The sequence below is a fragment of the Hevea brasiliensis genome, chromosome 12 (genome assembly GCF_030052815.1).
Source record: "Hevea brasiliensis isolate MT/VB/25A 57/8 chromosome 12, ASM3005281v1, whole genome shotgun sequence".
In the NCBI taxonomy this organism is placed as follows: domain Eukaryota; kingdom Viridiplantae; phylum Streptophyta; class Magnoliopsida; order Malpighiales; family Euphorbiaceae; genus Hevea; species Hevea brasiliensis.
Window position 1 is genome coordinate 7519379 of NC_079504.1, and position 14795 is coordinate 7534173.

Sequence of the window (14795 nt, forward strand, 5' to 3'; positions counted from 1 at the left end):
GGAGGCTCTATTTTTCTTGATAAGCAATTTGATACTCTATTTTGAATAAATAGCTTGCTTTCAATTTTAATAATTTACTTTTGAAATTAATATTTATATATATAAGTGTGTGTAATTACGCGCTAATTACTATATTTAAAACTTTAAAAGATATCGTGATTTAATAGTTAAAGCGCATTAAATATTATTAAAATATTTAAAATTAATTAGTATATGTGTTAAATCATTATTATTAAAGAACATAAATACACTCCCTTGCTTTTCTTATGGACATTGAAATTCCAAAAAGAAAATAGTCTTAGTTCTTGCCCGCCAATTTGGACCCTATGCCAAGAAATTTAGCCAATAACTAATTTGATGGTGCCTAATGCCACAGTAAAAACAACACTCTTACTTTTCTTCTTTTCTCAAATTTTATTATATACTTTAATTTATGCAAAGCAATACTTGTTATATCAACTTCGTTTGAGATAAGATATTTATGCTATATATAAAATTTAAATATATTTTTTTTCCTTAAGCTAATTTTTTTGGTGGAGTTATGTTTGATCATTTTTTTCTATTTGAATTACCCACAAATGTATTTATTTGTAAATTTCACACTTTAAATATTCATATTTGAATGCGAATGGTGTATCATCCCGCGTTCATTGCTACAATAAATGGCTTGGCAATAGATATTGTTTTAAAGATATTACAAGATATTTTTTTTTTCTTTAGGAAATACTAAAATAAAAGTTTTAACAAAAAACCCTACTAAGCAAATACTCAATATATATTTTTAAAACTTTTAAAAGCTCATAAAAATAATAATAATTTATTAAATTGTTCAATAAATAACAGCATGAGATTCGGTTGTTGAGCATGCATAGGCATATTTACCTTGATTACTTAACTTGGCATCTAAGTTTGATATGCAAGCTGCGAAATAAAATGGGCTGAGGAGAAAACCACCATTCTTCTTTTCATGCAGGATTAATTTCACTTTAATTTTGGCTTCTGTTGGTAATCAAGGTCATATTCTGCTTTGACCTTTTAGCCAATTTAGGTACCTAATTTTATCGTTATGCTTTTGAACCAAACAATAAATAATCCCATTCTTGTCACTTAAGCTTTACTATGTCTTCCATTCTTGCATACACATCTTCTTCTAAACGTTTATTCTATTTCTTGTCCCATCACCTTTACTAAGCTACGATTTTAAAATTTATGAAATTTCCATTAAAAAAATGTTAAATCTGAACATTATTGGAATTAATATAAACAATGTAATGACGTAAAAGTTTATTAATAATTGAGTGTAAATGAGAGCTTACATTAATTATTCATAATTAATGTAAGCTCTCATTAAAAATATTATTGAAATCTCACGTTGAAAAATAATAAGAAATTGAAAGTAGATATATGGTAAATGATAGTCGAGATAAATTAATTTAAATTATTTTGATGAAGGTAATTTCGAGCTCAAATAACTAAATTATGGTATCAGAGCAGGTCTATAGAACTTAAAAAAGTATGTGTGGTGCGTAATGCCGTAATGAGTTAAATCTAAATAGAATTCATTGGTTGCGATAATTAGACTCGTAGAGTCAAGCCACAAAAAGAAGCAATGAAACTTTAGATGGAACACTACATGTAGTGTAAGTGACAAATGGATTTAAAAACTTAAATACAATCTAATTGCACTTAAGAGGAAGTGAGTCTCATATTGGAAAATAATAAAAAAGTGAATATAAAGGAGAGTCAAGTCGAATTGATTTAAACTATTTTAGTGGAGATAATTCTAAATTCAAACAACTAAATCATGTCAATAGTTTTCAAATCTCATCAAATCAAATAAATTTTTATAAATATAATATTATTTAAAATTATATTTTTAGGCAAAATTTTCATTTAAATGAAAGCACGATAAATGGGTACATAAAAAAAATTATAAGAAAGCTAAAATCTAAAACCTTTTGTTCTCTATAATCTTTAAAGTTATGAGAAACTCAAGTTTAATTTTAAAATTCAGGTGTTAGTATTAATTAAAGAATCGATAGATTTTAAAGTTTATAAAGAGAAGAAATGGAATAAATTATTAGAAAGGATTTTATTTTTAATAAAGGATATAAATATTTATTAAATACGAGTAATTTTATGATATAATTATTGTGATGTATAACATGTGGAGAATCTAATGAGCGTCCAAAAAGAATATTAGCATAATTTGAAGAAGATAAAAAAAAAGTTTAATAAATTAGGTAAGCATAGCAATTAAAAGATAATGATATATGAGATTGATAAGAAAGCAGAGCACAGTGCCAACATTTCCCAGAATACAATAAAGACAACACAATCTAGATATTGTGTTGATATTCTGGGTAAGACAATAGGGGTCGGACACTGCTGCGTGCTTATGGGATGCATGCGGCTGCGGGTCCCATTTCAAATTTGTATAGATTTGTGAAAAGTTACATCTATCTTTGTCTCTCTTATTATTATTTGTTAAATTAATATATATATATATATAAAACACTAATTAAAATGTAGTGTTTTTAATAAAAAAATAAATTAATTGAGAGAGAGTTTGTATAATTTATTGAGGAAAAAATTAATTAGAAAAGCTCAAAGATTTCCCTTTGATGAAGGGGTTCAAAAACCCATCTCATAAAATTTGCAGCACTTGAAAGAATCTATGTGAAAGCTTTTTGTCAAAGTAAGTGAACTGGGCGTTTGAATTTATTTGCTAGTGGGGGAGGGAGTGATCAGAGTGCATATGGATTTTCAAGATTGGCTCTTTCTCCCTCCATCTATTTCTCTCTATATGGAGATTACTAGAAAGGGAAATTTTGAAAAGATTGAATGGTAGAGTTAGAAAAAGAGAAATTGAAATTGAAGGTTTTTGGAGAGAGGATGCACAAAGAGCATTCCCCCATAACCCAAAAGATAGAACATCAACGAGTCATTGTCAATCCACTCGGTCGGGGGATGCTCCAACTCTCTCTCTTCATCATCCCTTTAATTATAATTTTAGGTGGAACGAATATTTTCTTCTCCTATCTTTATTAAAAAAAAAATAAAAAAAAAAATTCTTTGACATACTCTTATTTTCAACATTTAAGTTTTTATTTTTAATATAAAAAAATAGTATAATAATTTAAATTAAAAAGATAATAAAATTTATCTTCAATAGTAACCTTGTATTTCATTCACTATTTTTCTTCTTTATTGAAATTTTTTTTTTTTAATTCCTTATCGGTGATGTTAGAAATGGATGAAAATTGTTTACGAATTTATGACACGCACCCGATTAATTTTATAACTTCAATCCAACTTGGTACTCATTGATATATATATATTTTTTTTAATTTTACTATTGTACATTACAGGAATAAGCCTTTTCTTTATTTGAATTCTCATAATTTATTTCGAAAATAATAATAATATTATTATTATTTATTAAAAAGTAATTTTTTTATATATTTATATATTATAATATAATTTAAAATATACATATTAAAATTATATTTAAAATTTAAATTTCATTTTTTAATAAATTTATATTATAAATAATAAATTAAAATAAAAAATAAAAAGAAAAATTTTCATGCTCGCTTCACTCTATTCTCCGAGAATGAAGTTCTTACCCCAACCCCAATCTCTTATAAAGCAAAGATGGAGTGTGATCCTTATCCCTAACTTGCCCCATTATCATTCTTAATGTTGGGGGTGTGAGTGAGCTCTTCTTGCTTACTTTTCCTTTATCATTTCCTCTTTTACTGGAGCCAAAACCTCATTGCCAGCCAAAAAAATTTATCATTCTTAATTTCTTATAAATTTTGACAATATAACAACATTGAATTTCTTCAGCCATTTGCTTACATTTTGTAATTCTCTTTCATTTTCTCTTATATGATTATTAATTTTGGAAAGAAAGTTATGTATATTATAATTTAATTTATTTTAATATGAATTTATATGAGTGATTAAATCACTTTACACATTAAAATGAATTAGTTAAATCAATATTACAATCTAAACACTCGTTTTGCTCTTTCATTTTGTATATTTTCAATGTGACACATTAGCTCAATTAATTTTTTAACATTTTTCCCTCAACTGCAACTACAAACTAATAGAGGCCCACATTTTAATACAATTAAATATAAATTTATATAAATAATTAAATTATTTTATACATTAAAATAACTATTCAAATCAATGTTGTAACTTAATTATTTATAATTTGTTCTTTCACCTTATATATTTTCAATAGAGTGCGATTATGAAAAGTTTAAACTCGTATGAGTATGAGGATAAATTTAATAATTATTAAATTAAATATTTACATTTACATTTATATATTTATTATAAATATTTTAATTAATTTTACACAAATCTCAATATAAATATTTAATTTTATAATTATTAAATTTATTTTTATATAAAATTGAGTTTATATTAGATACAGACTTTTCAATATAGTACGTTAACCTAATTCATTTCCTAACAATGATAATGAAAAATTATCGTCTTTATTGCAAAATATAACTCAATCCCTTAAACCCTACTTACCTGCAGCTTTAAATTTGTCGTTGATGAATTCAATTTCCTTCGCCTATTTTTTGAGATTCTATTACAAACGTGGCTTTTTTAAAAATGTATTAGATTGAGGATGAATTTATTAATTAATTAATTATAGATTTATTGGATTAAATTAATGACAATAATGCAATACTTAGTTTAAGACACATTCACAATAAAAAAGATAAGAAAGAAGGTAGATGAGAAGAATGGCAACAACCAACAAGAGTAATAAAATGGTAAAATAAAATCTAATTATCTAAATACTCATAAATTTTACCAACTTAGTAAATGTGAAAGTTGTATTAACGTAGCATGGTATGGTATTTTAGTGGTAAGTTTTTAATGTTTAATGCATCTAATTTTAATTCAATTTTTCATTATAGCATTGAAACTTAACATTGTCTTCATTGTTTATAGTAAGTGAATTGATTACATATTGTTCATGTTCTCAATACTTTAAAGTTCTGTCTTAGTGATAGATTTTCATACAGAATGGGTTAAATTAGGGATTATAAAATAGAAAAAAAAAAGTTTATTTTGCCAACTTTTTGTTCATGTTTAAATTTAACTATTTTTTTAAGTTTTTAGTCCAATTAATCTAAAATTTTAGATTTAAATTTAAATTAATCCTCCTACGAAAGTGCTTAACCTTTATTAATATTAAAAAAATAAAGAAAGGGCTAATAGTTCAGATAAATCAAACTTAAAATTTAAAAATAACAAATTAAACATAGATAAAAAGTTCAAAAATAAAAATGAACTCTTATCTATTATAAAATTATTTAATTGTATATAAAAACTTAGAACGTAATGACTGTTATGCCTGAAGAATTTTTTATAATTTAAAAATTAAAATTAAAAGTTTAAATTTGTAATAACATAAAAAATATGAGTATAACCAAAACTATTTATAATAGAAGTCAAAAATATATACTCGTTCCTTTATATAAAAATAGGATTGTTTTTCTCTTTTATTTGTTTTAAATTATAATTTATTTTTTAAAAATAGTTATTAATATGCTTTATATTAAATTTATTAATTTTAAAAATAATTGATAAATCTAAGTAATTTAATTTTTAATAAAATAATATAAATAAAATATATATTAAAAAATTATTATTTTAAATATATTAATTATATATTTTTTTTTAACCAATGTGAAAAAAAAAAAACTATTTTTGTATATTAACGGACGGAGTATATATAAACTCCAAAGGCGGTGCTAGGAGCTTTTGGGTTTAAGGCTTAGCTAACCAAATCCTCTGTCCGTGGACCCTACCTGTGCGCCTCCCCAACCAGCGGCGATATTAGTCTTTACTTGGTTTCCAAGTTCACCCACCTTCTCTTTCTTCCCTCTCCCATCTGTAACACTAAAAACAATTCAAAAACCAATCTTCCCTTTTGTTGCTCATCGCCCATCTCTGTCTCTCTCTAACTCTGTGCATCTTCCATATCTATCCATCTTGTTCTTTACCCTTTTTTTATTACTCTTAACATCCCTCGAAGCAAATATCCCACCTATCATTCCCCATACTTACCCAAAATAGAGATTAAAATATCTCCAAAACAGAGATTAAAATATCTCCAAAACCAGACCCAACATCAGCAAAACATGAAAGGTGAATACGGAGAGGCACGCCATCCATCTAAGCATGAAAGCGCAACCCCTATCAACATGTTCTCCAAACTCCACCCTCATCCCCACCACCATCACCTCCCCTTCACCCAGCACTTCCAACTCTCTCGTGAATCTGAAGATGATGACACTAGAAGCACCGGTGCCGCCGCCGTAGCTACCTTTTCTCCTAACACCAACACCACCACGACCACCACCACCACAACCCCTATCAACGCCACCCCAATCCAGAAACAGAAACCCACCGAACCCAATAGCAGTGCTGGCACTGATGGTGCTACTATCGAAGTTGTTCGCCGGCCCAGGGGCAGACCCCCTGGTTCTAAGAATAAACCTAAACCACCCGTTATTATTACGCGCGACGCTGAACCAGCTATGAGTCCTTACATTCTTGAGGTCCCAGGTGGAAGCGATGTCGTTGAAACGATATCTCGCTTTTGTCGCCGCAAGAACATCGGAATCTGCGTTCTTACAGGATCTGGCACCGTTGCTAACGTCACTCTTCGTCAGCCGTCGGCGACTCCGGGGTCTATCATTACTTTCCACGGAAGATTCGACATTTTATCGATTTCGGCTACGTTTTTGCCTCACGCGGTGCCGTATCCAGTGCCCAACACTTTTACTATCTCTCTGGCGGGTCCTCAGGGCCAGATCGTTGGGGGCTTAGTTGCTGGCAGCTTGGTTGCAGCTGGTACTGTGTACGTCATCGCTGCGACGTTCGATAACCCGATTTATCACCGGTTACCGGTTGAAGACGAAGGGAGAAATTCTGGGTCTGGCGGTGGCGGCGAGGGTCACTCCCCGTCGGTGTCTGGTGCTGGTGGAGGCGGAGGAGACAGTGGACACACGCAAGGTGGAGGGGAGTCTTGTGGAATGGTTATGTACAGTTGTCATTTGCCCTCGGATATTATCTGGGCACCCACTGCCAGGCCACCACCGCCTCCACCGCCCTACTAAAGTTTACTGTGAAAATTAGATCCTTTTTTTTTCTTGAAAAAAAAAAAAAACTTTAGGCTTGGCTTTCGATTATCGTAATCTTCTTCATCACCTCTGTTTAATTTTGAGTTCAAATGTGACGTGGTAATGATTTTAGTTTGGAGGAACAGTGTAGCTTTTTTTTTAATAATCTTTTAAGAAAAAAATATTTATTTTCTTATAAATTGATTATATTTAGTTTGATAATTAGAATTTAGGAACCCTGTTGCAAAAAATAAGTTTTTATTCAGAAAACTGAAGTGAAAAGAAAGCTCATGGACTATTCTGACGTGTGGTGCTTTGTGTGGGGACTGTGGAGTAGTCATGGATGTCGAAATCAGCAATTCTGAATTCTGGAGTCTTGTCATGGGGTTTTTTACATTGTGGTTTATTGCGTGATGGGTTGGCTTTGAAGTTTGAGACTGAGCTAAAATCTCTGCGATGCACCGCAGATATCTGCAGCCAGCAGCAGGAACAGGCTGCAGTTGCACCGGTGGGTGAAAGATGATACTGATTCTGATTGATTTTCCCTTTGCTTGGCTTAGCCTTCTTGATATGGATAAAGCGTATGTCAGTGGAGAACGTGGCTAGGGTTGTGCTGGCCAGTTTTCTTTTTCAGAGAGAGATGCTTTGCTTTATCCAGTACGTTCTTAAAAGTTGAAAGCTCTCTTCCAAAACCCACTTTAATTTCTTTCTGATCTTCTGTACTTTCTTTTGTCTACTTCTTTGACGGGAAAAATATAGAACATCATGGAACTTAGGGTTCCCTCTTCTCCTCTGGTAATATTTTTGATTCTTTGGCTGTTTAATTATCACCACAATAACCAAATTGGGCATGAAACTTTTATATCAGGTGAAGATTTTATCAAAAGATCCTCACATGACGTCTAGCAAATTTCAAAAATCACGCAATTGATTGTGGGAGTAATTAAATTATTTCATTTTGTCTGTAATTATATATATTCTTATGGGGATTTGAAACGAAATCATCATATTGTCCTTTTCATGGCAATTCTGTTATCTAATTCTTTTGATCATTGCAGTGTTCAATGAATGTGGTTGAAGAAGGTTTTTCCTTGTAATTTTTGATATTTGAACCTATAGATTGAGAAAGCATTGAATGGAATTTTGCCATTGACATTACAACCCATTTCTAATAATTTAGTGTAGAGACTACGTTGATAATTGGATACATATGATAATATTAATTTCACAAAGAAGGTTTAATTCAAGTCCAAACCAAATGGATGAACCAATAAAAAAAAAAGAAAAGAATTATCTTTACACTATGTTAAGGAAAATAGATGAGGGAAGGAAAATAAAAATAGAAAAGTAAGTAATGAAAATAAAAATTATTTTCTTTTCCCTTGTTTAGATCGGGTGAGGAAAATATTAGAGGAAAAGTTGTTTTATGAATAGTAAAATTATAACTTTATTTTTTTTCATTCTTTATTTTCTACTCAATCCAAACAAAATAATGAAAAATAAATTTATTTTCCCCTCACATTTTCTTTCCCCTCTTACTTTTCTCCCTTCCCAAACATACTCTTAGGGTTCTAAAGCTCATGGATTAATGTATGCGCATGTGAATGGAGAATTGAAGTTAAAATAAATAATTATTAATAAATTTTAATTTAATGATATTACAATCAACTCATTGTTATATGGTAGTGACTGTTGGGTATATGCGTCTAAGATAAAAGTTGTAGAAATGAGAATGTTAAGGTGGATGAGTGGCCATACTATACTAGATAAAGTTCGTAATTAGAGTATTAGAGAAAAGGTAGGAGTGGTGCCAATTGAAGATAAATTGAAAGAAAGGAGATTGAGGTGGTTTGGTCATGTGAAGCATAGGCATACGGATGGTTCAGTTAGACAAGTAGAGTACATTAAGTTAAAGGATAGAAAGAAAAAAAATGGATAGACCTAAATTGACTTGGAGGAAAGTAGTACAACATGACCTAGAAACATTACACATTTATTATGATTTAACCCAAAATCGTTTAGAGCGGAGAAAGCGAATCTATATAACCGACCCCAAATTTTTAGGAGAAAGGCTTAGTTGAGTTGAATTGAGTTGTGTAATCAACTCATTGTTAGCGTCTTTGTTTTGTAATACATGTAAATTTTATAGTAATGGGTTTGTACGAGTGGTAAAAAATTAAGTGAGATCGAGTATTTTATCGAATGGATAAAATTTTCGTTGAAAGTACTTTACCTACCCATAAAATGAGCTTCTTCAATCTGAGTATACCTGACCCAATGGATTATAAAAGCCTTGCGATTTACTTAAAAAAAATACATGTAAACTTTATTTACAAAAAAAAAAAAAACTAATTATATATATATATATATAAGGATAAAATGAATATATCTTAAACTTAAAAATATAATATAAAACTCCCTGAACTTTGAAATTTTATACAGTAAAATCTTTTTAATTCTCAATAGTCAGTTTATGTAATTCAGAATAACAATAACGTGAATAATTCTCTATTCTCTATGTGATAGTGACAAAACCAGTTATGATTTTTTCACAGATTAATCATAAAAAAATTTCAACCACATGAAATAATGAAGCACTAGATGTATAACAGCTAATTAGAGTAACTCTGTCTTAAAAAATATAATAGTAATCGTTCATGTTATCACTACTTTGAATTATTCACATTAACGTGTTACTTTTAAACTAATTATTGAAAGTCAAAAAGATTTTACTGTATAAAATTTCAAAGTTAAAGGAGTTTTACGTAACATTTTTAAGTTTAGGGATGATTTTATTACAACTTCTAAAATTTAAGGATGACTATTGAAATTTATTCGACATTTAGTAGTTCAATCTCTTTTGTAAACTACACAAATAACAAGTTCTTATTGCAAAAGGTTTAATTGATCTCCAAAATGAAAAAGACTAATTACTACTCAGAAGATTATTCTATTCTATTTAGATTATTTTTTAATAGAAGATCTTAATTGTTTATATTTTTATTTTTTTATAAAAAATTATACTATATTATTTTATCATTTTTATTAATGAGTTATCAAATTTTATATAAAAAAAAATGCTGCGCTGGATGGTTTCAATTTGTCTTTCAAGTTAAATCGAAATTAAATTTTAGGTTTGGTTTCATATGGTTTTTAGTTTAATTTGAAGATGATTTCAATTTGATCCTAAGCATCACGTGTTGAGTCTCTATAATGCCACCTTTTTAAAAATTGAATCTGACCGAAATAGCATATCAAATCAGTGATTTTGATTCGATCCAATTGAAAATTCAGGATATCCACAAATTGGAATTAGCTTTATATTACTTAGGTTCAATCTTAAAATCATTAATCAAATTTGATTTAAATTTTCATCAAATTAACTGGTCTCATTTCTATATCAAACCATGGAGTATGGCGCTTGGAATTAAACCGATAGGGTAGAGAGGAATATATTTGTTTGTAACAAATAAAATAATGTCTTTTATCAAACAAGATGGAGATGGTTGAGATTAAAACAATATTTTTAATAAAATTATTAAATCAGATGATGCTCACAAAGCTGTTTCATCAACGAAATAGAATTTCTTGTATGAAAATCAAAATTTCCCATATGATAGTGTGAAAATTTATTCATCAACCCCTCAAGACTTAGAAAGAAGCATATTGAAACCAAACTGAATAGTCGTTTTCAAAATTATGAGTTTTCCAATACCAATCTCAATAGAAATCAATCATATAATTAGAACCCACTTGCATGGCGGACACAAACCCTCACATAATGGCGCCACCTATTCTTGACCATTCTTTGCCTAACTTGACACTTCCTTCTTCTTTCTTCTTCTTCGAAGATATACTTTCTGACCTTATGCACGAATATATAATCATATCAGCACGTTATTATATTAGGGTTATTGATGTAGCTATTATAGTTTTACATGGGTTATCTTAATCGATGTTACTTGTTTGTTTTTGAAGCATTGCTAGTTTCAATCTTGGCCAAATTTCTCCTGTCGTGCTATGCCTAAACCTAATCATATATCTAGTTGTTCACAATTGACTTTGCTTTTGGATTTTGCTGTGCATCTTGAGATGGTGCCAAAAGCATTTTCGTCCACCGATTTGTTTCTTCTTTCTTTTCCTTTTTTAGCTGTTTCGGAGAAACCCCTTTCCCATCTGCAAGAATTATGAAAGCTTCTTTGACTCGCAAGAATTATTCAATGATTTTTTTTCCTTAATTCGTGTAAATTAAGAATGAAGCGAGTTAAAAAAATTTACCTTTATTGAATCCTCAATCAATTTGAAATTAAAACTTAGTTCTTGTTTATATGAATTCTATTATATATGTTTTATATATAATTATTTTATATGAATTTAAATAAAAATTTTTATATAGGCTTTTTAAAAAAAAAAAAAATCTGAGATTTGGATGAAAGAAAAAGCTAGTAGAAAGAAAAATTGAGGAGGAAAATAATGAAACGAGAAACTAAAATATCCTTAATTTAATTGAAGGTGAAATTAATCTGAAATTTTGAAAGAAAGAAGATTATTGTAATAAGCTAGTAGGGAGGAGTTATTAGTAAAATTTTTATTTAGTTAATTAGCTTCACTAGAATTTCAATTTCAAATTTCATGAGAATTTCATAGGTTTTTATTACTATATTAATTACTCATCATGCATTATCTTTAATTCTAATGTAATCATCATGTGTAGTGCTCATTATCGTCATCTTAATTACAAATTATTTGATTAACAATTTATTATTAATTTTAAAGCATAATTTTGTCTGTATTGTCAAAAAAGAAGACAAGTGAATAGCTAAACTTCATCAAGATAAGTTGATTTTTTTTTTTTTAATTTCATTTCAAATGCCCAAATGCAGCAATTTAATTAAGATTTGTAAGCTAAAATTATACTTTGCCTCTGAGTTTTTAATAGAAATGGTAATAGGGCGAATCAGGGCTGGGATCGCTCTTTCCATCTTCGCCCACGGGAGTTTGGGATCAAGGTTGGAACTTCCTCACCAGGAAGCAGAGTACCGAGAGTTTTTTTTTTTTTTTTTTAATTTATTAATATATAATATAAATTTTTTATTGAAAATAAAATATAATCAGAAATATAAGTTTTATGTATTATTTTAATAATATATATATATATTTTTTAAAATTGTAATATTTATATTTATAAATATATAAAAATAAATTATTTTTTAATAAAAAATAATAATATATCATTATAAAAAGCGGATTATGAAAATTCGAAACAAAGAAAATGATTTCTCGTATTCTTCTCACACAAATAGAGATAAAAAAAAAGTAATTGAATTTAGGACATGTCAAATCAGATTCAAAAATTTTTATCATCTTTAATTTAAAAAAAAAAAAGTTAATTTGCTCGGGAATTTAACATAAACCAATTTACTTCTTAAATTTAAAAATTAAATTAATTTAATATTTAAATTTTTAAATTTAAAACACTTAAATAAATTATAAAAAGGAAAAAGGAGTGAAATGTATGTATTGTTAACTTGAGAAAATAGCTTGCTAATAAAAATGTGTTAAATTATATATTTTTTGAATTTATGAGACAGATAGATTCAATATTCAGTTGAAAGGAATGTTTTGGCGAAAATTTCTAGCTTATCGCCATCAGTATGGGCATTGTTATGGGCATGGCAACCGTTGCGACATGTGGGCTGCAATAGTCAACAAAATTCACGTCTCATCCACCCACTAATTAATTAATTAAGAGGTGTTAGTTCAGGGTTTCACTTTTAATGATAAAAATTAAAAAAAAAAATAATGATAAAAATGCATATTATGGGTAAGGCATGTTGTGGGGCACGGGCCTACACAGATTTTGCACCTACCAAATATAGACAAAAGTCTTAAGGGATGAAAATTTAGTTGTTTTTTAATTTCCATATTATATCTCAAAATGGAAAGTGGACTTTGGTAGAGAGCGACTTCAGGCTAAAGGCCACCAACCCTATTTTACCATTCAAACTTTTAATCACTTAAATTTCTCTTTATTCTAAATCTTCACTTCACTCCAGGTTTAATTAATTAATTATATTCCAGGGAAATTCTATAATGTGCCCTCCATCACTTTTATTATAATACCTCTATATGTTAACATAAATAATTAATTATAATATTCAATATCAATTATGTAAAAAAAAAAATAATCATTGTAAATTTAATAATTCATATATATATATAAAAGATTTAAAGGTGGCTCACTTTGAAATGTACTCCACCATAGTTGTGTTGCAGCCGAAAGAAGAGATCATACAGACTAGATTGACATGGATAGATCATAAAGAAATATAGACATATATATTGTTGTCTGTTCCTGCTTTCCTGGACATCTCCGAGACTCGAGGGATTCTGCGTGTGTGGTGTGGTGTGGTGTGGGTGTAGACACTATTGGAAAAGCTAGCTACTTACATAACTACACCATTTATAAAATCATTAATCAATGCATGCCGCTGCAAATTCTAAATTCATCATGTGCTGTTACTTGTCTCTTTCATATTTTACTTACCAATTCATGATTATATGTGTAACATCTTCAACCTATTTTCCCTCTTTTCTCCTACAGCTTTTTGACAGTTTGGGCTTCACTTTTAGAAAAGATACATCAAGGCTGCACCAGAGACAGAGAGAGAGAGAGAGGAATGGTATTATAAATATTAGCTTGATCATACCCTTTATGTATGGTATTATATTATAAATTTTTTAAATTAAATCATAATTCGAGCTTATAAAAAAATATTCGAAATTTCAAGCCCCCATCATAAAACGACATCTATGACACAAGTAATATTTATACAAGAACATGTTCATTAGACTACCTTAATTAGGGGGGAAAATGATACATATGGAGCTTTTAATGTCAAAGTTGGGTGAGATGTGTAGATCTGTTGGACTTTGCATGTACCAAAAGCGAAGCAAATGCAATGCATTTTGTAGCTTACAGGATAGAGAGAGGCTTTTTCCTCGTCGGCAAACGAGTGGTGGGTGGCATGTCAGCGAGGATAGCAGATATGCTACGATGGATGCCATTTTAATCTGTTTTTAGAGGAAAATGTGAAATTTTAGCGATCTTATCTTGAATTTATATTAGAAACCTTGACTTTTGAATGTGGATCAAAGATGTTGACATGGTCAAAAACTTGATATCAGGATTAACTGGATTGTGCAGACAAAAAAATGAATTTTAATCTGGTAAAATTATTATTCGTAAAATAATTTAATTATAATTATTGATATGATGAAATTTATGTGAGTTTTATATAATTAATGATTATATAAAATATATCAATTTTATTATATAATTTATTTTAAAAAATATATATATAATACCCATTCCCCAATCTTGATTCTTGAACGCTGTTTAATTGAAGAAAAATTTTAAATCTGGCGAGTATGGGTCGACATGCATGGTGTGGAAGGGGAATCAAGTAGCAATGGCAAAGACTGACACTTGTAGGGCCATGATAAGGCCAAGGAATTAATAGAGTTCTGAAGCACTGGTGAATATTTTAATTATAATGTGGAAAGTTAAAATTCAAATTAAATCAGAACCATAGCCTTCTTCTTGTTATTATCCGTATACCGAAGCAC

The 14795-nt window shown here is 29.0% G+C and overlaps 1 protein-coding gene across 1 annotated transcript; it reads left to right on the forward strand.

The window, feature by feature from the left end:
- The first annotated feature begins 5807 nt into the window (after positions 1–5807).
- Positions 5808–7965, forward strand: LOC110637373 (AT-hook motif nuclear-localized protein 17). The gene has a single exon (XM_021787439.2). The coding sequence runs from the start codon at positions 6183–6185 to the stop codon at positions 7161–7163; it is 981 nt and encodes a 326-aa protein (XP_021643131.2). The 5' UTR covers positions 5808–6182; the 3' UTR covers positions 7164–7965.
- The last annotated feature ends 6830 nt before the right edge of the window (positions 7966–14795 follow it).

What these genes read in the sequence shown, in the direction of transcription:
- LOC110637373 (XM_021787439.2), top strand. Translation starts at nt 6,183, where the DNA reads ATGAAAGGTGAATACGGAGAGGCACGCCATCCATCTAAGCATGAAAGC.